This window comes from Equus przewalskii, chromosome 6 (genome assembly GCF_037783145.1).
Source record: "Equus przewalskii isolate Varuska chromosome 6, EquPr2, whole genome shotgun sequence".
In the NCBI taxonomy this organism is placed as follows: Eukaryota; Metazoa; Chordata; class Mammalia; order Perissodactyla; family Equidae; genus Equus; species Equus przewalskii.
The window spans coordinates 53081138-53107097 of NC_091836.1; the positions used below are offsets into that span (position 1 = coordinate 53081138).

General features: G+C 48.9%; 1 protein-coding gene across 26 annotated transcripts in view; it reads right to left on the bottom strand.

Annotated features, from left to right (window-relative positions):
* Positions 1-577: 577 nt before the first annotated feature.
* HNRNPM (heterogeneous nuclear ribonucleoprotein M) overlaps positions 578-25960 on the bottom strand; it is a 359069-nt gene continuing 333686 nt past the window's right edge. For 2 of the 26 annotated variants that reach the window (XM_070623840.1, XM_070623841.1), the window contains exons 3-16: positions 21078-21134; positions 19982-20075; positions 18860-18898; positions 18707-18742; positions 17885-18038; positions 17001-17050; positions 16135-16195; positions 13565-13666; positions 12243-12287; positions 11702-11779; positions 6139-6192; positions 3392-4194; positions 2685-2736; positions 578-1000 (exon numbers count right to left, since the gene is read on the bottom strand). In XM_070623840.1, coding sequence (XP_070479941.1) covers positions 837-1000; positions 2685-2736; positions 3392-4194; positions 6139-6192; positions 11702-11779; positions 12243-12287; positions 13565-13666; positions 16135-16195; positions 17001-17050; positions 17885-18038; positions 18707-18742; positions 18860-18898; positions 19982-20059 — 1716 coding nt within the window. In that variant the 5' untranslated portion in view covers positions 20060-20075; positions 21078-21134 and the 3' untranslated portion in view covers positions 578-836. Of the gene's footprint in view, positions 1001-2684; positions 2737-3391; positions 4195-6138; positions 6193-9255; positions 9355-11701; positions 11780-12242; positions 12288-13564; positions 13667-16134; positions 16196-17000; positions 17051-17884; positions 18039-18706; positions 18899-19981; positions 20076-20160; positions 21135-25960 lie in introns of those variants that run through there. The other 24 variants (XM_070623829.1, XM_070623828.1, XM_070623830.1 and 21 more) reach the window with 23 other exon arrangements.

Consider the following 25960-nt stretch of genomic DNA (forward strand, 5'->3'; position numbering starts at 1 on the left):
TTTATTTTAGCAAAAAAAAGCCACTATGGACTGAATGTGCACCCCCACCCCCACCCCAATTCCTACACTGAAAACCTAACACCCAGCGTGACGGTACTGGGGTCTCTGCCCTCATGGATGGGATTCGTGCCCTCATCAAAGAGGCCCGAGAAAGGCCCATGTCCCTTCTGCCACGCGAGGTTACAGCTGGAAGGTGCCATCTGTGCGCCAGGGCCCTCACCAGACGCTGAACCTGCCGGCGCCCTCACCTTGGACTTCCCAGCCTCCCGAGCTGAGAAACCCATGTTTGTTATAGCAGCCCGACAAAGCCAAACTGGAACAGAGCCTGGCGCAGCATCTGTGCCCACAGGCCCACCGCACCAGGGCAGACGGGCGGCTCTCCCAGCCAGGTGCTCTCCCAGCCAGGTGCTCCATTACCGGCTCTGGCGGATTCAACTTTCACAGTTTTCCTAAAGTAGGCGGGGCCAACGGCCTCCAACTCCCGGGGCCACCGCTCCAGGGGAGAAAGGAGACTCAGTGGCTCTGCTCCCCAAACCTCGGGTGGCTGCCCCCCAACACACATGCAAAAGCAAGCAGCTTTCAGGAACTGGTATTTATTATCAAAGTCATATTTGATGTCAACAAGATGCCACAACTACAAAAAAAATTGCGCACATTGCAATCTCAATGCAAACAGTCAAATGGAACCCCAGTCATTAAAAAAGTAATTCAAATTACCCCAAAAAGCAACTGAATTTTTTAAACATCTTTATACATCCAGCCAACAAATTAAAATGGTTAACAAGAAAAAATACAAATTCAGAGGTCTGGTATCGATGTTTAAAAAAGGCAACTGCTTAAGCGTTTCTATCGATTCGAACATCAATCTCTCGGCCACTCAGCTTCATCCCATTCATCATCCGGCAGGCTCTCTCAGCCACCTCTGGCGACTCAAACTTAACCACACCGCACCCCTTGGACTTCCCATTCTCCATCTTGATGTCGGCATACAGCACGTGGCCTGGGCACAGGAGGGAAGAAGAGACCACACTCATCAGGCAAACCCGGAGCACAGCCTCAGCCTGGGCTCCACTCAGTCCAGATCACCTGGTGGATTTCGGGTGACAGAGGCCAAGGGAGTGTGGCCCTGGCGCCTGAACGCTCAGAACGCAGGTGGGAACCCAGTGACCGCGGCCCCCAGCCACACCGCCATTCCTCTGCCAGCAGGACAGCGGTCTGACTGCCCCGTGATAAGCATTTCTGGCGGCTTCAGGTGCCGCCCTGACACTCGAGTCTAAACTAGCGGCTGTGGGAGGCCAACTTCATCGCCAAGTTCCAGAGGCCTCCTCTTTAATACCCTGCACCACCACGTTTACAAGGCCATCGCCCATACAGGGGACACTTGTGCACTGTCCACTGGTGTGTAATAGTGAGTGGGCTGCACACTCACTCAGGCGTGGGTTGAGCATCCAGGTATGTGTCAAGCGTCATGGAAACAAACGCACAGGGGAAGAGTGTAGAAATGCAGGGCTCTGCTCCTGGGAGAGCCAAGGACACAACAGTGTGGCCAGTGCTAGGGGTCCCCAATTCTAGAGCCATTAACTTGGCCTGAGGGCAGGCCAACAGCCGGGAGGCTTCCCATGGGGAGTTTTGAGTTAGCTTAAGTGGAAGTTCACTAGAAGGAGGCCTCCTGCCGGTAACAGCTGGCCACAGAGCACTTCTGGGGCACAGCACTGGCAAGCTCATGGCGGGGCGGGGGCATGGTGCGATGAAAAGAGGAAGGGACCAAGCCTTAAAGGGCTCATGAGTTTGGACTTTCTTCCGCCAGTGAGGAACACCTCCAGGCCCTGAGGCACGGGGAGTGGCGGGATCCCATCTCACTTTTCAGAACGTCTACCTCCAATGTGGCAAGTAAGGAGGGGAAGGAGGGCAGAAGGGGGCCCCAGGCAGGCTGTGGCTCAAGAGCTGCCCCAGGAGCAGCAGCAGGAAGGGGGAAATCGGCGCCACCAGTGAAGGAGGAAACGAGAGAGCACTGGGGAGGCCTTGATCCAGCGAGCCGCCCAGACAGGCCTCTGGCTCAGGGCTGGGGTTCCCACTTGACAAGGTTAAAGGAGGCGGGGGCGGCGCTCACCCAGAGACAGCTCAACTTCCTTTCGGCCACAAAGTGAACCTTCCAGAATGGTTGCCTGGTGTGCCAGGAAACCACAGCCAGAGACCCTGAGCCGCATCCACACAGAGGCTGCTCTGCACCCAGAGCCTGCGCCCTCACCTGTGGGACCAGCTGGGCAAGGACTCTGAGGCATGAACCCACAGTGCTGTGGTGGAAAGAGACCTTGTCTCAGACGTATTTATTTTAGTGTCACTGAGAAGCCATGTGACCTTGGGAACGTGACTTTGCGTGACTCGTGTAAAATGGGGACAGCACGACCTCCTTTCAAAAGCAGGAAAAGGAGAAACAAAGATAGTTAAGAATGAAATGAGAACACAGCGGAAAAGTGTCTGACACACAGTGGGTAACTCAACAAGCCGCCTGAATGTGTGCACAGGCAGAAAAATGGCATGTCTCATCAGGCCTCTAGTCGTGGCCGGTAGCTGTGCAAACTGGGATGGAAGCATCGTGGCACCACAAAGGCGTCACCCACAAGCTCCGCTTTCTGAAGCCACAACACACGGAAGCCCCCAGAGAGCCCTGGGCAAACACTTACCACACTCGTTGAATTTGTCCTTGAGCATCTTCCATGTAAAGTCAAACGGGAGCTGTGGGAGACAAGGAGAGATGGATGAGCGACCCCAGCAGGCCCCACGCAGGAGCAGCACGGCGGTCTCCGAGGACTCCTCAGCGGAGACCGGCTGACCTCACACTGAGCCCACCAGCGAGAGCGAAGTGAGTCTCTCTGGATGAGCTTCTAAACTAGCAGGCCAAGGGCACTCCCTTGGGGCTTTATCTGCCCGTGCAAGTGTCACAGGAGAGCACAACGTAGCTGCCTGTGGGGAGCGGCCCAGAGAACCAGCCAACAGCAGCTGAAGGTGGTCAATTTGCTAAAGATAATTCAGACACAGCCGTTTTTCCTCTGAACTGTGAAGCCAAGGCTTAGCAGCTCTTTAAGCCAAAGGCTCGAGAAACTGGAGTTCTTCAGCTCGCTGCCCGTTCCACCTAGTAGTCAGACAAGCCCAGGCTTTCACAAACCCACTATTCTTGCTGCACAAGTGTCTTAAGCTCTCACATCCCCTTCACACCCTACCAACATCAAACTTTGGGGACAGTGATAAGGTGGCCTCGCATGCTACTCAGCTCCCCTTCTGAGGGCATCGCCTCTGACGTCAACCTGCCGCCATCCAGTACTGCTGACTCCCTGCCTCCCTCCTCCCTTTCTGTGTAAAACCACTGAGAAGTTCCTCAAGAGCCACTTACATTCCTCACAAATATCTGGCAAGCCTTCCTGGCCACCCCAGGAGCATGGCCTCCCGCTCCACCAAAGGAGCCTGCGAAGCTTCCTCCAAAGTTGCCACGCTCCATCTCGATGGCGCGGTCAAAGCTGGCACCGCCGCCGCCACCCATGGCCAGGCCCATGCGCTCAATGCCAGCGCCCAGGGCGGGGCCCATGGCAGGACCCATGCGCTCCAGGCTGTTGGCGCCCATGCGCTCCAGGCCCATGCGCTCGAGACTGTTGGCGCCCATACGCTCCAGGCCCATGCGCTCCAGGTTGTTGGCGCCCATGCGCTCCAGGCCGGTGGCCATGCGATCCATCACAGGGCCCATGCGCTCCAGGCCAGCCCCCATGCCTGCGGGCACCATGCGCTCCATGCTCAGGCCCATGCGCTCGATGGCAGGGCCCATCCGCTCCACACCGGAGCCCATGCGCTCAATGGTCTGGCCCACACGGTCGATGGGGGCGGCCATGCGCTCGAGGCCAAAGCCCATGCCGGCACCCATGCGCTCCACACCAGAGCCGATGCGCTCCATGGTCTGGCCCATGCGCTCGATGCTGGAGGCCATGTGGTCGAGGCCCAGTGGGCCCATGCGCTCGATGCCAGAGCCCATGCGCTCGACTGAGCCCATGCGGTCCATGACCAGGCCCATGCGCTCGATCTCGGAGCCCACACGATCCATGCCGTGGCCCAGGCCTGCGCCCATGCGCTCCATGCCGGCACCCCCAATGCGGTCAATGCCGGGGCCCATCCTCTCGATTCCAGGGACACTGCCTCCACCTCCACCTGAAACAGACACACAGCACAGGCAGAAGTCAGGGACTTGTGCATGTGAGAGCACACCATGCCAGGAGGGTGACGTGGGTGCAGAGGCCTGGGCACTTCACAAACTCAACCACGACTCAACAATTAAGCCCCACAGTAACTTATCACGAGCTAGCCCTCAAATGCTGACAGCTGTTAGCGCTGGGCAATGAGCCTACTATTCTTCCTATTCTGGGCCACGGCTCAAATCTCCGTAACAGAAAGAGAAAAGCCTGCCCTGGAGGACAGCGTTCTCCATGCTCCTTCAGAAGTGTTAGGACTTGTGACAAGCTTTGTGAGCCACGGCTGTCAATTCCTGAGATCTCTGTGGTTTCCCCACCACCAGACATTGAGAAATGCTCTCAAGCGGGCAGGCTTGGAAACCCCACACTCAGAGGGTCACACGGTGTAACAGATTACACGGATTATATGGTGACAACTCAAAAGCACTCAGCACCTTTATCCTCTCCCAGCTGTCCCTCCACGATGCCCTGCTGGTGGCCAGTCTGGCTGCAATTCCTTAGCACCTCCAGAGCACACAGAAGCTACACTTCGGCCATGTAATCAAGAAGAGAGAAAACAAACACCAAAACCAATACAGATCCTCTGTGTGCAAAGGGACACAGCCACCTCCAGAGAACCTCACTTGTCGGGAAAGCGCCCACTGACTTGTGCATCACTCTGCTAGCTTCAGAGGAAAAGAAGTGGATGGCACTGCAGAGTGCCTTCTGGAAGAGGCGGAGGGTCAGTCCCTCACTACCACGGTCCAGCAAGACATGTGCTGGCAGGTCAGCAGTAGTGCACAGTGACCCCATGATGCTGGCAACTCAGGACAAGGAGGGTCTGCCTCCACCACCAAGGTCACCCCCCACAACTTTCCCACATGCAGAGCCCAAGGGTCCCTCTCACTCAAGCCTCACCACTGCCACCACACTGCCACCTGCCTCTGAAACTGGGCACTGGAGCCTGCAGCCAGCCCACGACTGATCAAGCAGCCCAGTCCAAGATGCAGACTCGAGAAGAGGAAACCCAGCAGTTCTCTAACTGACCGAGGTCGTGACCTCCCACGAGTCCCTCCACTTCTCCATGTCTGTTTCCTTAGCTGAGTAACAGCACACACAATTTTAATATTTGCCAGCAACTACAAAAAAGGTGAGACCTAGAGAGGGTAGGGGGCATGCCCAAGAGCATGAGAAATGAAGCTGGCTCCCCAGATGCCGCCAGCAGCAGAGAACTAGGAAGAAGCAGTGCCCACGTGGAGTGCTAGCATCAGCCCCCACAGAAATAACCAGCACGTGGAGTCACCAAGGAAATGCCCAGACACTCAGAGCCGTGGAAAAAAACCAGGCTGAAAAAAGTACATTGAGTTCTAAGTACCCATTATAAAAATATCTATTAATGGAAAGATACATTCCAAAGTGTTCACAGTATTCATCACTGGGCAGTGAGATTTCAGATAATGACTTCCTTCATAATTTTCTGAATTTTTCTGAGTACATGTGTATATATTTTAGCAAGCATGCTACGTATTAGGTGGTATACTTTTATAGTCAAGTGAAAATATTTACTGCCAGAATTTACAATTTTATAGTATTGAAAACCAAAGTACCCAAATTGCATGGCCATTATAATAATGACAGTGGCTAACACTTACACAGACCTACGCAGGTACCTTTCCTATACATTTACTCATTTACTTTTCACAACAACCCCGTGAGGTAGGTACTATCATATCCCCATTTTACAGTAAGAAAACCAGAGAGGTTCGGTAACTTGCCCAACGTCACACAGCTGGGTAGAGGCAGAGCTGGCTCCCACCCCAAGCAGTCTACTGTAGAGCCCATGCTTTCCCCCACTATACTCTACTGTCCCCCACAGTAACAACCTATTCTAAACATCAAAACATCAAAACTAAGCGTGTCCTACCTCCTCCCTGCTTTGCAATGATCTCTCCTCTCTTCAGTGCATTACTTAGGATTTCTAAGGAAATCAGGAAGAAAAAAAAATTAGCCAAATTTCTCTATGTAATAGAAATTTGTTTATTACAGATTCCAGAGTAGGACTACTACTAATTTCAAAATAAAACATAGAGGAAAGGGGGAGGGGTTGAGAAACGGACAGACAGACAGGATCATTTTCCTGGAAACTTTAAGAGGCCGGATGACTGGTGGCGCTGCTGGGATCCCCTGGAGCTGCAGAGTCCAAGGCCCGGGGGAGGGCCCTCCGGGAGAGCGCTCAGCAGAGCTGGGAGCCAGTGTGCACCCAGGAACTGAGCTTGGAGAGTCAGAGCAAGAACGGGGCCAGTCGCACAGTTTTCTACAGCTGGTCCAGACCCTCAGTACTCACAGCCCGAAGCCCACACCCACCCAGATCCACTCCACACCTCACGGATATCCTTCAGCAAACGACAGCTGTAGCTACACTCACAGCAGAAACCCTGCAAACCAGGAGCAACCACACGCAGCACTGGAAATACGCCCGAATTAACGAGCCGCCATGGCAAGACTTCAGCCAGCGGAGCCCACCGGCCCCGCCTGGAAGGGCCGCTGTGATGGAGACTAGGTGCCAGACAATGCCTCGGCAAAGTAAAAACCCCAATACACACACCAACAGAAAACGCTGCTGCTGGCCTGCCAACGGGCCATCCAAACCTCCTTCAAGTTCGTCTCATGCTATCCTTAGTGCTGGCTTTGAAAGCTCCTTCTCAGTGTTTCACTCTGTAGAAGCAAGTTCCACGCACCCCTTCTCTGGTCCTGAAGTGTGCTCAGCAACATGGACAACAGTTCCAGAGCACACCTCGTATTGCGACCATGACCACGAGGAGGTTACCCCTACCCCACAGCCATGTCTGGTATGACAACTCCCTGCCAAAGGAAGGAGGTGGGAATGGACGCCAAGAAGGCACGGCCCTCCCAGGCAAGCACAGGGCTCATCCTTCCGGGACGCCCGCGGCCCTGCTCCACATGCCCAGCCGAGGTGCACTTTCCTCCAACCACTCCCTGCCACAGCCTGCACAGCCGTCCGCCACTGGTTTGAAAGAAAAGCCGAACTCTTCCCACGGGCACTCACAGGCCTCCCTGCTGTGGCTTGACCTCAATCTGTTCTTCGTGCCCCAGGGAGACCCTCTCCAGCTGCTGTATACCCTCTACCTACGCTGAACCCTCGCAGGCCCCCAGCCCCTCCAGCACAAGGCGCGTCCCCTGCTCGGATCCAGCGGTCTTGGCGCACAACGCTTCTAGCAGCCATGGAGAGCAGGGCTTTTCCCAGTCTTCACACAGAGAAAATGATCACCTTCGTGTGGCGCTCACATGGCTGCCAGGGGCCCGGGAATCCACAGCTCCCTCACCAGGCCGCTCCTGCATACGGACCTCTGCTGCTGCCCTGAGCCACCCTCAGCATCGGCTCCTCCGCTGCACCAGGCCCTTCAAAGTCAAGGACCACAGTATCCATCTAGATCCCTGCAAACATCCGCTGCCTTGTCTGGAGAGAGGGACACTGAGTAAGGAGGCACCACACAAAGCAGCACCAAAACGATCCAAGTGTCAAGTAAACAACACAGCAGAAAGATCAAGAAGTGAATCCGAAAACCCAATCCCGGCAACTACTCTGAAACCGACAAATATTTTAGTTGGTACAAAGACCTTTTTACTAACTGGGGTCTGATCACAAGGAGCAGCAGGGACTTCTAGAACAAAGCCCTCTGTTCTTGCCCATGGTCACTCTGGGAGGCCTCAGGATAAACAGTCGACACAGTCTCCAGCACAGAGAAAGTGCCAGAGCAGCAGGAGATAGCAAGGCCTCAGATGCTGCGTCTATCCAGGTTGGGACGAGCTTCCTGTTGCCACATGCAGCCACCTCACCAGATCTACCTCTCATGCCACTGCAGGAGCAGGGACCAGGCTGACGGCCTCATCACAGAGGTGAGGCGCACCACAGAGTGGCAAAGGATGAAAGCTCAGAGCAGGAGAAAGTAACTATGGGAGCACGGCCACGTGCCATCTTGCTCTCATCACTGGTATCCACAAACCGGTATTTGAAGCCAAATGACAAATTTTAAAGTATTTAAAAAAGACTCTACCATTGCAAGACACAGAAACAAAGCCAGTCAAGAAAACAAGAAGCTTTTAACTGACCTAGTCACAGATTATGAATCCACTCCAAATTCTAGAGCTTTGAAGAACCTAGAATAAAGCTACAGTCCAATCAAGCAAGTACAGGAAAAAGGTAACTCTTCACTACCAGCCAAGTGAGATGCAAGAGAAGCATTCGGCTTCCTCACTGTGGTCAGGGAACAAGTGTAACCAGTCTCCACCAAACAGAATCGACTCCGAGGGACACAGTTTCTAGTAATTCCTGATCTTCATAAATGACACAAAGACGACGGGAGTCCCAGAGATGATCTGCAGAGTTAAGAATCCTGTCTCATTCACGAGCTGAAGGATGAGTCTCTTAGGGCCTTCATAAATTCTAACACAGCTCAACTCAAACAAGCTACACATCAAAAGCTTAAAATCCTCACATCCAGCCCATAAAGAGGTGTCCCATAAAGAGAGGCTGAGCTCTCTTTGCATTTCCCTGTACTCAGACAGGCCCAACACTCAAGGCCTTCGACGTCAGGGGGCTTTTCTAGCCCACCGAGGCGTCCCTCAAAGGCATCAGCGAGCACCATCCTGGGTAACTGAGCACCACGGAGCCCAGGACCGCGGAGACTCGCGCCCCGCCTAGCAGGGCCTTGACAACCTGAACCACGACTACAGAGCCACAGTATCACAGCGACACAGCAGCGTCAACTCCCACAGCCAGCAAGCACTTTACACCAATGCGAAAAAGGAAGCCACCTGAAAAGATGCAAAGAAAAGTGGTGCTACTGACACCAATAAAAAATTCAAGGACCGAAAGATTTTCTCTAGGTCTCGGAAACACACAATTTTTTAAAAGCCTAAGGAAAAACAGCAGACTTTGCCTAAGAAAGAACATGAGACATCAGGGTGAGCCTGCACCTGGGCGTGGGCCCTGCCCGTGGGGCCTGAGGGGCCTTCTTACCCATTCCTCTGCCAAGGGGCTCTCCAAAGCTTCGAGACATTCTCATATCCTTTCTGGCAAAGTCTCTCTCAAATCCTCCACCCATGCCACGCTCCATCTCTGTGGAAAAAAATATTACCCTAGGCCTTTCTGGGCATACCATCATGTTTTAGACATTAAAAACAAAAACCCAGAGACACAACAGCCACCACCACGTCAGCATGTTTAGTTTTTCTATAAGAAACCATCATTCATCTGTAATCCTCAAATAAAAAAAAAAGGTCACCTCAAGTGAAATCCCTGGAAACAACCTACCTTTAGTTCATTAAGAATAAGAAGGATGGATTTACAACGCACGTCACAGCCACACAACGGGCACCCACGAGGGCGGGCTGCAAGAGAGCCAGCTGCTGTGGGGGCAGCAGGGACCACCTCTGGCCACTTCCCACAAGTCTTGCCCTGCCAACGGCTTGCGTGAGCTACTATTCCATGGAACCCTCACAACCAGCCCGCATACCTGTATCACCTGCTACCACCACTGCCCCTTTACAAAGAACCTGAGGCTCACATGACTGAGGAGCTTGACCAAGGCCACATGCCTGGTAAGGGGTGAGCCTAATATTTTAATATTTAAAATGATATTTTAATTAAAAATTTTTATATCCATTCTATCCAGACACGACCTCTCTGGCCGACTGACTGGGCCTGAGAAGGTGACTGATTTCTAGCCAGTTTCCTCTTGCAGCACCTGTGACCCTAACAGATGCATTACAGCCATCAACTAAACATTAAATTCCATCGGAAACATCTTTATCATTTTTTCCCAGTAACTGAAGCCTTCCTCGGACCCGGCACCCAAGGGCCCTGGAGCTGACTCCACACCAATCTCAGACCACAGCTCTAGCGTCAGGAAGGCCCTGTGCTCTACACAGGGCAGGGAGCAGGAGCACCTGGACACCCGTATCTGAGAACACCTAAGAACACGGCGTGACAACAGAGCCCCCACCACGGCTCTGCAGCACAGCCAGCACGCGGACCCTTTCCTCACCAGGCTCAGGACCGTAACTGCTGCGTCCCACCCGCCAGCTCACCAGGACCTCACCCACACCACTCAGCACGGCCCCCACGCCATTTCCACCCACTTCTAAATCCATCACTCTGCTCCTCAGAGCAGCAGCCCAATCGCCTTCCTTAATGGCTCCTCTGTTCTGAGGAAGCACTTGATCAAGCCAGACTTCACCTCTCACCTTTGATTAAAAAACCCAGGCACACCCGAGCCACCGGCAAGATGCAAGCACAGTGCAACACAGACTTTTGTCCCTTCATCCGTAATTAACAGTGAGGACCTCCCCACATCTTTCTACCACTGTCCAGAACAGGGCACCCCACAAAGAAAGGCACTTTAGTCCCCAGGAATACCTTCCTTTCCAGTCTGACAGTGAATGTCTCTCCTAGCAAGGCCCTTGATTGCTCCACACTCTCTTCACATTATATGTTACTACAGACCAGCAAAGCAGCATGTGAGCCCAATCCTTACTCACTCCCCATCTCAGGGAAGCCCGTGCGCATAAAGGAAGCAGCAGTCCCATGGGTGGGAGCAGAGAGCACCAACTGCGGAGGACCTCCGACAGATGGCAGGTTGCACAGGGCGCACTCTACAGCCCCGCTTGGGAGGGCTGAGGCCCATCCCGGAGGCAGTTCTAAAGGCAACATGGCAGTGTGGTTAAGAGCCAGATGGCCTGGATCCACATCCCACACCATCACTAGCCATGGGACCTTAGGCAAGTCACTCTCTGGGCCTCAGTTTCCACTGAAATGGGGATAACAGTACCTACACGTCATGTGGTTCTTGCAAGGACTAAATGAAATAACACCCTGTTATTATAATTCCTATTATCATTGCATTGCTGTTAAGAGGCTGGGAGGGCTGTAAGATTTGAAGGGCAGTACACCAAAATTGGCATTATGTAAATGCTAAAAGACATCAGCGCCTCCGCTCACAACTCAGGGTCACCACAGCAGATGATCAAGAACTCACTGAACCCAGTACTCCAGGGGAGGCATGACCTTGATCAAAACTTCAGAGAAACGAATCCCTTACACTTGGAGACCATTTTAAAGTGTGCAAGACATAACCACAGATGTCTACATGATGCTTGCTGGTGCTGGAGGCACTAAGAAAGCTTGAAAAACTGTACTGGACAATCACTGGGGAAATTCGGAACAAAGGACATCTTAAGAGTTTAGTGACTAAGAGAATTAACACCTTCTGTTGAAGTCTAGCTTCTGAAATACAAACTTAGAATTTTGCTAATATTTAAGACAATTCAAAGACATCCGATTCATGGAAATCAGAAATCATTTTGGAATCATGTGAAAAGGGGAACTCATTTATTAAACATGGGTCACCCGAGAGCCAACAGTCAGCAAAGGGTAAGTGTGAGCAGGCAGGAAACACAAGTCTTACCGTTTATTCTGCCCATGTTCATCCCAGATCCAAATCGACCCATGTTTTCCATACCACCACCAAAGGGTCCCTCCATGCCTGAAAGAGACATCTGCACTTCAGCACCATCCCAACAGGATGGCTCAGACTCGGCAGGAAAAGAAAAATGTTTTCTCAAGTTTCTCCTTGGGCATTTCCTGCCAGGACCGTATTACTTACCAAGTTTAAGGGCTTTTGGAAAAATAAAAAAACATAGTGCCCTTGCTTAAAAATCACCATCTTTAAAAAGGTGACCTGATCCAACCCCCTGAATGAACAGACAAGCAGAGAGGCCCAGAGAGATGGAGAGGTTTGCCCAAGGTCACAGAGCTGGTTAGTGAGAAAGCCAGAACCGAAAGCCAAGACACCCACTGGAAGGTGCGACAGGTAAAGTAATTTCTAGAATCAAATTTTTTGGAAACCAAAGTGAGAATTTCATGCAAGCTTTAGAGAAAAGAAAGAGAAAAAAAGATAGAAACCATACCTAAGTGATTACATTTGTACTTCATTTTAAATTTCTTACCTCCCATTTTATTTATTCCAAATCCTATGCCTTCCATTCCCATTCCTTAAAAAGAAAAAGTCAATGCAAACTAAAATTATCTCAAAGCAGTAACGTTTGAACTTAAAAAACACAAGAAATTCGAAAATAGCAAATGAACAAAAAATATCCGATTACGAATTATTTTAATCGTCAAGGAAAAAAGGGGGGGAGGGGCTCTACCATTTCAACTGTCAAACCACCACATTTCAAGAAAACTGAGCCTTTAACAAAATAATCACCAAGTGACTCAAAATTCTGTAGGGTCCATACAGTTTTATTAAATGGCCAAGTTAAACACTTTTAAACATAAAATATAATTATCAGGTACAGACTAGGGAACATTCACTTTTTAAAGCTTATTTTAGGGAAGAGAAGTGGATTTAAAAATCCCCTTTAAAGGTAAAATCCACTAAATAAAAAGCAGTTCTTAAAAAGACTGAGGCTTCTCTCCCCCTCACTAGGTGTTAGTCAGGGGGCTGTGGCAGTCAGCCAGGTAGAGCCACTGGAGGTGTGACAGCCCAGGACACTGCGGTCAGCCCCAGAGTTGAATCCGGGAGGGAGACAAAGGATAGGGAGAACCAACACCAGTAGGGTCGAGGGCATCCAGCTTGCAAGTCAAAGGATTTCAAGAAAGAAAGACCTAAGTCTGAGGTCATAACAACGAAATATTTCTTAACACTATATAAACGCCTCATTGCACAGAAATGAAAACACTCAACAGTCAAGTTTACAGTTCACTGTACTCGTCAAAGCTTTCGTTTCTTGGCCAGTTCTTGTCTTCGTGAACAAAGATCACCCTGTGCATCACTGGTCCTCGTGGCCTGTGACGGCTATGCTGTCACGCAGTGAGCCCCTCTGTGCCTTTGTGCACCCATCAACGCCCCTGCCTCTAGAAGCCGTGTCAACACCAGGCGAGAGCCCAAGGGGTCTGGGTGATAGACGGTGGCAGTGCTGTGGTCCCATGGTCAGGAGACCTACAGTCTCTGTCACTAACTGACAGTGTGACCTTGAGCAAGACCAACTCTGGCTCCTTTTATCAAATGGCTTAACTACCTCAGCTCAGCAGGTCATGCAAGGATAATACGCAAAGGTATAATGGCTTGAGAAAAAAGGTTCAATTCAGTAAAAATACAAAAATACTTCCTTTATCAAAATGAATCAGAGACGAATAAGGAGGGCATTTTGTCCCAATTAAAGCTTTATTCCATTCGAACTACTCAATGTCCAATTATCCCAATAATTAACTTTAATAATTTGAACTTCCCCAGAAATCCCCAATCAAGGTGCACAGTACTTCTCACCTGCGGGTCCTATGTTTCCCATTCCAATGCCTTTGTTCAGGTGATTGGCATCGATAGGCTGCCCTCCCGGTCCTAACCCCATGCCAATACCACCAAGGCCATCTGCAAGGAAAGGAGAAAGTCACAAGTCTAGATGCCACTTACTTAGAAAACCGTGACCCTCAAGGCAAAAAGCCTTTGTTTACTGTGTTGTAGCTGTCACACTCCATCCCTCCCACCCACCTCCACCAGCAAACCCAGGACTAATGCACAATTCAACACTGGTCCATCTGGAAGCTCCCCCCTTTAAGGCATCAGCTTTTATATGCGATTACAGATTGGAGTTGGTGATAGGTATACAACAGTGGAACTACAAGTCAGTCCGCTGCAAAGTTACAGCGAAGAACTCTGAACCAGTAAGTTCTTAGTTCACCCAGTAAGAATCGGTGAGCACCTGTTTGCTGCCCTGAATCGTGAACTGAGAAATGCTGGATCAAAAAGGGCAATTCACAACTAGAAGGACCCACAACGAAGAATATACAACTATGTACCGGGGGGGCTTTGGGGAGAAAAACGGAAAAAAAAAAAAAGGGCAATTCAGGACCTCAGGAGGCAAGCAGCACAAATATGACCAGCCCCACCTCCCATCCTGGTAGCCCAAAGGACTTTTCTCATGAAGAAACCATGTTGTAAGCCAGCCAACTAACGCACTGGGCACACACTAGTCTCTGACTCTGCTGCAGGCAGAGTAACAATGGAGCCAGTGTGTTCGAAGAACCTGTCTTCTACCCAGAAAGCCTCCTGACCCGTGGATCGCTGCGAACCCAGCCCACCCTCAACCCCAGGTTCCACAAACAAACAGGGCGCAAGGACACAGACGGGGCTCACAACAGCCAACAAGGCCTGACAGTGTTACGACACTTGCAGTGCTATGGGTGACCACGGTCTGAGGCTTCAACCAGGACCAGCCGAGATTTTTGAAAATGGGAATGAAGTTCATCAAAAAAAGCTCGACACAAGTTCCCAGGTATTTAACCTGATTAACATCCCTGTTTTTAAACTGCATAGAAACAGCAGCAAGAGATCACCAAGGTTACTCACTCCCCAAAGCACTGAAGACTGAAACGTCAGCCCTCTGAGATGTGCCAGGAGACCAAAAGCCACGTCTAACGGGCTCCCTGGGGCCCAGTGGGAGCCGGCCAAGGTTGCCAAGCAGCCCCGACCTGCCCTCCTCTAAGCAAGAAAGCCAACAAGAGCCAGCACGCCGATCCTGGGCGCTCAGAGCAAGTAAGCACACTGCCTACGACAAAGGAATGCGGTCACACTGTTAACTTCCACCAGATGAGTCATGGACCTCCCCCTCAAAATCCCCCTCTATAATCCTGCACTGCAAAGGCACTCAAGAGTTGTCAGTGTTCTAGTCTAGGCTCCCATTCGGTTCCATCTCTGACGGCTGCACCCTCGGCTTGAGTCACTGCTCCAGACCAGAGGCGCCCCCTCACCTGGTGGAAGGCCTCCCTAGCACAGCAGGAGCGGGTCCCACCCCCACCCACCCACCACCCAGTCTTCCTTCTATAGGATAGCCCCACAGGCACCGCTGATTCCCCAAGTCTCACGCTGCTGCGACCTCACTCCCACCGCTGCCTGTGCTCAGGCTCAGCTCACCCCCATGGTCTTGCCAGATGGGGCGCCTAGGACGTCACTAATATGTGCCACTTCCAGCTATGTGGTGACCAATCCACTAGCCTTTCCTGTCACACGACAGATTTTCACTTGACCTTGCAAATAACCCTCTCCAAAACTCTGACTGCTGTACTTCACACAGCATAAAACTCACCTACTGAAAGTTACAGCTCAGTGACTTTTAGTATATTCAGAGTTACGCAACCATCCCCATCCAATTCCAGAACATTTTCAGTACCCCCAAAAGAACCGCCACCCCCATTAGCAGTCACTCTCCACTTAGCCCCACCCCGCCCCAGCCCCTGGCAACTACTAATCCACCGTGCGCAGATTCGCCTACTGCGACGCTTCCTACAAATGGAATCAAGGCTCGCCCACGCTGCGGCGCGCACCAGGACTCCACTCCGTTCTAAGGCTGGGTGAGATCCTAGCGCGTGGATTTACCACATTTCATCGATCCACTCATCAGCTGCAATCATGCCGCTATGAGTATCCAGGCACAGCTTTCTGTGTGGACCTAAGTTTGCAGCTCCCCTGGAGTAGACGGAGGAGGGGAAGTGCTGGGCCACGTGGTAATAACCAGTCTCCTCGTAACCCAGGGGCAGCCTGGCTTTGATCCCCTTGCAGTTTCTCGTTCCTCCTTTCTCTCGTTCCCAGGAGGCTTGCAAGATGCCCAACTCCCTCCTGGGCAGCCTGCCTGACCACGAGTAATCCTAACAATCCTTCCTCCATGGAATCTCTCTGCTCCTTTCCACCCCAAAAAATCTATAGGGGGAAAAACCCACCCTTTCCTCAAGAACGGGCAAGAGAACTGCAGAACAACATGGCACAAATTCAAGGGTAAGTGTAGGTTTCTGGTTAGTACATATCAAATTCAAAATTTCAGCCATAATAATTGAGACACTTACGGGGAAGTTGTTGTGGACGCTCAGGAGGGAAAAAGTCTCCCTTTGGTAGGGCCCTCTCATCCTGAAAGAGAAAGCGAACACATCTCAGTATTCCTCACAGCACTGTTTGCAACAGCAAAAGACGGAAACAACTCCCACCCACAGAGGCCTGGCTAGATATATTATGAGACACCCCGCCGGGGCACAACACGCAGGCGGGAAAAGGCTGTGGGAGAGCGCTTGCTGCCTTTTGTAAAGGGGGAAGGATGAAACTCCCGTTCACGTTACTGTGGGGATGGGGGACCCGGACACAAAACGAGAGCAGGACTCTCACACTAGCTTTTTCATGCTTTTTGACTTTTGAGTCATGCGAAGCAATTATGTATTCCAAAAACTCAACTGAATGTTTAAAGCAACTAAAAAATTCCTCTACAGCTCCTTTTCTTCACCAATTTGAGTCCTAACTAGATCGCCCTCAGCACGGCAGGGCTGGAGTTTACAGTGAAGAGCTTCCGCAGAACTTTAAGGAGTGTCTGAATCAAAGACTTGATGTTCACAGTAGATACGACGCTAACAAACAGCAGAGCGCAAGACTCTGAAAGCGGGAAACCCATGTACATAAGCCTTCTTCGAAACCGATCACTTGCTCAAGCAGGATATTCAACTGACCTGACCAGGCCAATAACAGCCGACTATGCAAAGGAAAAATATCTGAAAAGCTGAGTGAGCAGAAAGTTATTTCTGTCATGAATTTGCTCAAGATACTGACCCTATTTAACTTAGCTGGATCCATAGAGTATAGTGGCTATGTGTACACTCTTAATAATCCTCTATTTTTGCTAGACTCATTTGAGTATGTTATGGAGAAGGAGGTCCCATTAACTCACCATTTTCACGTGCATAGGTCTATCAAACAGCAGCTGACCATTAAACATAGCTGACATTACAATTAAGGCTGTTTCTTGCAATTCTAAAAACACGCACAGCAGAAGAGAAATACATAAGAGAAAAATAGTCCAACCGCTAACAGTCCACTAAGTGGTGAATTTTGGAGAAATTGAGATTTGTCATTATGTTTTCAAGTATTTGTTTCTACAGGAAGCATAAAAGGAACAATAAATAAAGCTCAAGGGGGTAAAAATGTAAACCTCAGCTTACTCCTCAGGTGTGGAGGGTCATTCAAGTAATCTTACTCTTCTCACCAACTACCCCTTAAGTACTGGTGTCAGTCTGTGTGTGCGCCCAACGGCAGCCACCCGACCACTGTGGAAGCACCATGTTATCTGGGTAAGGTGAGACACTCAGCGAGAGTCCTGTCTGAGTTCAGGGACTGTTCACACGTGGTCTTCTCCACTGTGAGTAAAGATGTGACTCTGGGGGAAGCAGCCTAGGGTCAGAGAGAAGTGCTTCTCCCAGAATGGTGCCAATTCCTAAGTCCTGGAAGGACTCATGCATGAAGTAACACTGAATTTCTCCCCAGTGGCACATTCTTTGGACTTCCTCTTTCCAGTCAGACTCCTCTACAAAGAAAACACTGGAAAAGACCACTCATGGGCATGTGCCTATTTTCAAACCATCCCTTCTATTTTATTTACCTGCTACTGAATCAATTCCATCCCAGAGAACTTCCAAATTCCACAGTACTGCATTCCCCAGTCACTTAGGAACTTTTAAAACACAAAGTTACCACTTCCCCACACAAACCTATGATGACTAACACAACATTTAGGCCAAACTGTTCACCAAGAGTTGAATTCTGGGAAAAGGATACATATAGCTTGCACAGCTTCAATGGACTGTTCAAAAGTAACAGTGCCTATTCCACGACTTTTTCCATCTTTATCCTCAAGAATGTCTGCTCGGACCACCACACCAGCCATACTAAAAACTTCCTTCAGTTTCTTCCAGCCAACTTTATAATCCAGCTAATCAAGAGAAAGGGGAGGAAAATCTCAACGTAGACATCTTAAGAAAAACAACATCTTAACTACATGCACACGACATGCTCTGGTTGGAAACACAAAAACAGTATCACAAACACTTAACAACTGCAGTGCAGTTTTTCAAACAGGATTATGAAGCCTGGCCTTCACTGCTGTTTACTGTCTCTTTTCTCTGAAAGAACAGTTTCAGTCACCTCATACTTTCCAAATTAGTGCTTATTTCGTGAACATTAAAAAAAAATTTGTTCCCCTGCTAAGGTTTACCATCATTGTTCCCAACCCACCTTCTTCTAAAACTATTTCCCCTTGCAAATGACAAAGGTATTGCCATTCATCCCAGACACAACAAAAAGAGGAAAGTATCAATATACAACCTCTGCTCATACACTTTCTTACTCTGCACCTAAAACCCCCCAGAGAATGCTGAGTCAGCTGCCACTTTTGTAAACACCAGAAAAACTCAGTAAACAGGGCCCCAATGGGGCCACAGTCCATCCCCAAGGCTGAATTTTTAAATAGATCAAGAAGATAACATAACCCTCTTTTAAGTTTTTCTTCTCAAATGTCAAGAACTACTTTTAGAACATATTGACAAGAGTGTTTCACAAAGTTCTGATTTCCTACTTCCACCAATGTTTCCGGGTACTTACATTTGCTACAAATACTGTGCTTCCAAGTCTTCCAGCCTGTAATGCATGGATAATCTCATTTGGGATGTTAGGATTATTTAGGATACTGGGTGGGATATTAATCATTCCTGGGCCACCTGGTCCCATACCCATCCCACCAGTCGTAGCCATCACCTTTTGCATCGCTCTCCTGGCATGTTCACCATCGGGATCCTAAAACAAGCACAAAAGTGTTACATTGAACTGACCCAGTGACAACTAAAACCACGCTGGCACAATAAGTCATATTCCCAAAACCGCAGAGATTGAGAGGCTGTTTGGAAAGCATTTCTCACATAACAAGAAATTCAAATAAACTAAACCACCAAGCTAGGAAGAATTCCAGCCAAAGGAATGAGCAAGAAAGAAAGGGTATAAAATTTAGCTCTAAATTGAACTAAGTAAAAAACAAAAAAGGGGGTCAAGTGACATGATTAGTTGACATAATACAGAACTTCCAGACTGAAACAAGATCTTCACAGGCTTGGGACAGTTGAATCTCACTGATTCAATGAAGTTTTGACATCTCTGCTAGCCCCATCAGTGATTTTTCCAAACGTTTGGAAACACAGTTCGACATCACCAAGGTACTCCATCCTTCAAGTTAGTCAGGCGTCTGACTCACGAGTCAAGTCTGGACATGTTTGTCAAGTTCTCGTATTGACACTATTCTTGAACTCTTTGCCCTTTTGTGTATCACCTTCGACACACAAGAGACCTTAAGCTCTACCACGCTTTCCTCTCTGAGCTCCGAATGTACTCATCTTCCTCCAAGAAGAGGTGAAAATAAGTCAAGGAGGAACTGAATCAACAAAAAACCTCCGTCCTCCTTGAGTAAGAGAAGATATTTGATTTGGATCAGATGTGAAAGAGGATTTGAGTCATGACAAACTCACTTTAAAGAAGAAAAAAGGTGGGCCAAGAACAGGGTGCAGACTAGGTGAAACTGTGGGTGCAAAATCCCTTTAGAAAGCCAAAGGAAAGCCTGGGCGCAGCCTGCGCGCCCCGAGCAAACAAGGCAGGCCAGTCTAGGACAAATCACAGGCGTCGGGCAGGCGGCCAGCAGTCACCCGGGGCGCGCTCAGCCCCTCCTCAGAGCTCTTACAGGAGGGCCTGCTGCAGCCTGGGACCGACCCTCTGCACGAACAGGCTGGTCTGCTCCGAAAACGGAGGCAAGGGCTCTTTTTGTCCTTTCCTAACTCCGAACAGGAACAACTCGACAACCACACACAGAATCCACAGGTCTCAAGAGCTTACTTCTTTGACTTTCAGTGGTCTTCCACTCAGACTATGCTTGTTTAGAACTTCGGCAGCTTTTTTCATGCTCTCTTCCATCTTGAATTCAACAACGCTATGAAGAGTCAAAAGGAAATGAGTGAAAGCAGTCCCACGACTCAGAAGGCTCAATTGCCAATAAGTAACTAGACAATACTTACGCACATCCCTGTGGGAGAAGCCACAGACCAGCCAGAAGAGCAAGGAGAGGGGGAAAAAAGAAAAGACAAAACCGTCAATATCAACGACAGTTATCAATGAAAAATATGATTTATGTAACAAAGTCAGTTTTGTTTTTTGCCTTAATCCTTCTAAGGGGCAGCTGACAGCAGCGTCTGGCCTAGCCCTCCTTCTGAAAAGCTGGGCTCCGGGTTTTCTCCTGCTCCTGCGCGTAACCAGCACTACACTAGAGCTGCTGAAGTTACAATGAGCAGACCCAAATTCAGGTTCTCCAAGAAATCACACCAACTTTAGATCTGCTTCCCTCTCCTCAGTCAATGCCTTACCATACTCCTCTAAATCCATCCCTTCCATGAATTAAGCTCATCCTTTGGATTAGTCTAAGCCATTCTATTGCACGACAGAAAATAGTTTATTTTCTCATTAAACTAGGCCAATTTTAAACATTCAAGTTTTAATATTTGTTTTACAATTTACTGGCACAAAGGCAACTTTTCGGAATCTTTGGTTCACACAACTTTCAAATTCAGCAAACAACCAAGAGTGACATTTTCTAGACAAAAACACACGTTTTACATTAATATACCACCGCTAAAATTCCATGCATAATTCACACACAGCCAATTCCTCTGTTAACAAAGAGACAATGCTGCTATTGGTCCCCAGGTACCCAAAATGGGCATCCAAACAGAATACCAAAAAGCTCTTTGGCCAGCCATTTGGAAAAGCGGGACTCCCGTGTGCAAATCCCCGCCCACCCCACTCAAATGTTTGGCAAAATCAAACATGGCTACTGTAACGTGAGCACTCACTGCCTTCCTGATTTCATTCGATTCCACGCCACCATACAGTTACATTTTTCATGTAGTAAATCCACAGAAGAAATTCTCTCAGACACTTACCCTTGACTTTCCTTCAGCGTCCATTAAGAGCTCCACGTATGTTACCTCACCAACTACAAATCAGTTTCCAGACGACACATAAACCAAGGGAGAAAAGCCAAGAAAACAATGGGAATTTAGAACAATCATCAGCAACCTTGTATGGAGCCTCTGCCTTATAAGAAAGCCCAGAAACACTCCATATTCTCTAAACCACCGCACTAGGCATTACAGGTGTGCAGTAAAAGGAGGTGCAGCTCTTTAACAATATGTCCTTGATTTTCCTCCCACCACAAACAAGCTATTTCCACAGATGTCCAGATCCATGTCCCTACCTGGAATCCTCACTCATGACTCCTGGCAATCCAAATCTACAGGAAAGAAGTCTGCGTGGTTCCCTTTTTTGGGGAAGGGAGGAAAACAGTTTTACACACACACTCTTACTGGTGAAAACAGGTCAACAGCACACAAATTGCAGCGCCACTGAACCGAGCGCAAGTGCCAAATACAGGACCATGTAGCTGGACAGGCGCAAGGGTGCACAGACGGTGTGGCCGGCTACGCGGGTGGGCAACCTGCACAATCGCACAGGGCCCTGCGCTCAGGAGGGCTGTGCCTTGGTTTAATGCTCTGTTGCTGTCATCTTGAAATTCTTATCTTTTAACAAGGGGCCCATGTTTTCATTTTGCACTGGGTCCCACAAAATCTGCAGCTAGTCCTGCACGCAGCACTGGGCTCAGCAACTGTCAGAAGCAGGAGGTTTGCATACTCGATCACAAAACCAGAGCAGCACCTGGCTCCTCTTCAGTGACCTCAGCCAGGCCTCACTACTGCTACTTTCTCCGCCTCCCCATTCAAGGACTCGGATAAAAGCAAACTGACAGCTCAGTTTGCATCTCAACAATTAAGCAGACTCACAAGTTTCCAATCTACACAAAGGTGAGGAAAAACAAAGCATTTCAAAAGATTCCGCAGGGTTTCCTCCAGGTTTGGATTGCCAGTTCATGACCACCATGACCGATGTTCGAACCCACCAAGACGACCACCAAAATGGCTGCTGAACTTGAAGATGGCACACAGCGAACAAAAACATAAGCTGTTAACCTGGAGAAAACAACCTCTAAGCAGGCTTTCCAAAGTCAAGAAATGGCTTTTTGTTCCAGAAATCTCTTTTTCTCCCCAAGGATTATTTTATGATGGTAAAGCCTTCTCCAAATCAGTTTTCAAGTTTGGTTTAGCAGTTTAAGGGTAAAAACCACCCTCTTAACGGCCTCACCAAGTCCTGCCTATTCTAATTCCTTTGTTCAAAGGATATTAAATTATGAAGATTTTTAAATTTATATGGCAAAGAGTGATTTAAGTGCAAAATAAAGTAAAATAATTTGTTAAATAAAATTAACAATCTGAAAGGCATATTTATTAGTAACATATCTGCATGGCAGCTGAAGGCAAGAAGGCCAAGTGTTCAAAGTGTACGTCCACAGCCTCACCTCCCTTGTCCTTTCCTGGAATGCTACAGAACCAAACCAGCACTTTGCACAAAACAGAGGGGAGAGAGAATCAGTGCAAAGGAATGAAGAAAGGGAACGGGAGGGACTGGTCTATTAAACTGTTGGAGCGTGCACTCCTGTGGGGCAAACTGAAAAGTGATCACTGCCAAAGGACAGTCGTACCAATTGGCTTTATTTTACTCTTACCAAAGTAAAGTAATTCCAAATAAGGTGTGGCCCTTCCTGAGGCCATGTTAAAAGCCATTTATTTCAACAGCAGCAGCCATCTGAGGACCAACAGCCCTTGTCTCCACTTTGATGAAAATGCCAAGCAGTGTCAGGACAAGTGAAGAGAGAGGCCACGTTTACTTCCTACAAGCTGACTACCACCTAATAACCTTAAAAATAAATGAAAGAATCACAGTATCTAACTCAAGACAGCTGTAACTATGTTGTCAGAATTCAAATCTGTTGCATTTGGAGAGTTTCTAATCTGTGTCCATAAAGGCACTTTATCAAAAAGCTGTCATTGCGGGCTAGAAACCAAGCAAGTCCAAACCAAACTTTTTTCCATGGTCATAACCATTTTAACAAAAAGCCAGGTTTAGAAATTAGGACTTTTTCCACTTAACATTCTAGTGATGGCAGACATCCAACTTCAACCTTCTGCACCAAAACTTTGCTTAAAGTGTCCCTTTTTTCCCCCAAATGGTACAGTGGTTTAGTAAACAAATTACATTACAAAAACCTTCCATCCTATCAGTGGAGCGGCAGGTTCGGCGGTCACGGAGGCTGGCAGCAGTGCTGCTCCCGAGGCTCAATAATAACCATGCTCCTCAAGAATTCATGAAACCCGGACCCCCACCCTGAGACCGATCAGTTCAGAGCCGTAAGCTAATCAGTCACAGGATCTGCAATAGTTGCTAACTCGCACTCCCTCCGGGAAGACGGTCCTGAAGCCTGCAAAGACCACCTCTTTTAGTCGTACAATATTAAAGCACAGACCTGTTTAGCACAGTCAGTACAAGTGTCGACCAAACTTTGCGGGCTAAATTTGCCAAGTGTGCAGAATCTGGTCACATTCAACGAAATGAAGTTTAAAAGAGCAAATAAACCAGAGCAGATCCCAGTCCGAACTGGGAGGGTGGTCGACGAACAGGCAGGAGCAACAGTCCCACAGAAATGGAATCTGTAGCAATGAATGAAACACACTCCTGCTCCACTCCCTCCTCCACACAGACGGAATCCCCAGAGGAGGCAGCTGAGACAAGCTCTACTGCAGCCTCGAACATCAAAATATCTACATGAAAAAACCAGTAAGACTTTGAAAACTCTAATGCCATGTTGTTACCTACCTTTATTTTCAAATGCTCCCAGAAACCACTCTGAACCAACATTTAGGTGCATTATTAAAAATAGTGCCTCAAGAATAAAACACATCACGAGGACAAGAGGATGGGCAACCCAAAAAGAATTCAGGCCGTCCTCTGGGGCTACTTTGATGGTAACACTCCCGCACATATTTTCCTCACAAAGAGTATCTGCTTCTGTGTTCTCATTTACTGCTCCGGTCTGAAATGGACAAATAGGCAGAAGTACAGAGGCCAAAGCTCCACTGAAGAGAACGCATATGTGAAGAGGCCTACAATTTTTTTAAAGGGGGGAGGGGCTCAAAAGCATGGCATGTTACCACACGTTTCACCTCCTGATCGTCCCCTCCCAGGCGGCCTCTCTGACGGAGGGGCGCATGGAATAAATGCACACTTGAACCGGGAAGGCTTGTTTCTGTAAGATGCAGACAACTTGACACATGGCAAAATAATTCCTCTACACGAGGACTGCCTGATTTACGGACAAGTTAGGAAATGGCCGAGCCCATTTTTGCTCTAATGCCATGACAACAGCAGAAGAGGACTGCCCCTCTAACTAGACCGAAAACCACCAAATAAGCTAGGTGGGCTGCACTGCTGGGGCTCAACCCGAGCCCCCACAGATAGGAACGCTTTAGCCCAACAGGCCTTTCCAAAACACAGGCTGAATTTCCAACAAAGGAAAATAGGAAGGAGCCAAGGAGACTGGGTAGGGATTTTTACTTAAATTGAAAATAAAGTTCTGCTCCACAGACCCACAATGTAGATTATTTCCAAGAGCCAAAGGAGACTTTCTACTGGACTACACGTTTGTGCCTTGCAGGCCTGTTTTCTGTCAGCTGGAATCTGGAATTCAGTTAAAGTGATACATTAACTAAAAACAGGATTAAGCACTTAAAGAAATCTTTGGTTACACACGATGGACTGACTGCTGCTAAACTTGGGATTGACTGAGAGTAACCTAGATCCCTGACCTTCCTTTCTTCCTCCCAGTGCGCTCCATGTTTACTTTACTCACTGCTGGGGCGGCCAGTCCTGCCCCGCCGCAGCCGCCGCACCTCGAGGCTGCCGGCTCCCTGTTAGGCCAGAGCTTTCTTCATCCACAGGACACCTCGGTACCGCTGCACAACACTATTTAAGTTTAAAATTCCCAAGACCACCAGTTGCTCACAGAAATCTTAAGCTGTTGCCCAATTCTTACAGTCAAACGCTTGAAGATGTGTATCCTGCTGTCTGTTAGGTGATGAAAATGAGGAAGCTGTGAGGAAGTGAATCACTTCCCAACCTGGTTTGGCATCTCCAATTCAAATTCCCTATTACACTGACTTTTTTTAATCCAGCAACTCTTCAGTGCTCACAGCAGCCATTTGTTCCACATGTCTCCACTTAAAAATAAGCACGGTCACAAGGAAGAACAATAGAAACTTTTCCTCTGTCCCACCGGGACACTTAAGAGCAGGAAGGGAAAACTTGGGGAAGAGCGAATTCAATTCTAAGGGCCATGAAAACAGTTTAACCCATGGCCCTGACTGATATGATGAGGCGGGGAGGGAGCCAAAAAGCTGCCTGGCACAGAACAAAACGAAGCTCTCAAAATATTTCCCCTTTAAAATCAGCAATGCTGATTTCATGACAGTGCCACCTAACAGCTGGGCACCAAGTAAGCTTTGCGATCCCATCCAGGGGAAAAGGCATTTAGTGACCAGGTCACACAGCACAGACATCTATTAAGAGGATGTCCCAGAATGCTGCCACATTAAAGATGGACAATGTCCACGGGGTGTCCAAGGAGGGGTACGTGAGGCAATCTCAGGCAAGATTACTCTTAGAAAAGCTCCCGCCTGCCACCCCAAAGCCACTCCTCTAGTTGTGAGAGGTGGTAATGGACAGCGCTGCGGCACCAGAACATTCTTCAGATAAGTTCAGGACAACTAATTCTGGCTCTTATTCCCCTAGCTTCCTGAAACAGGCCAGGATTCCATCAGGGACAGACTCTTCAAACGCAGGCTGATTAGAGCGGTTGGATTCTGACAGCCCAAA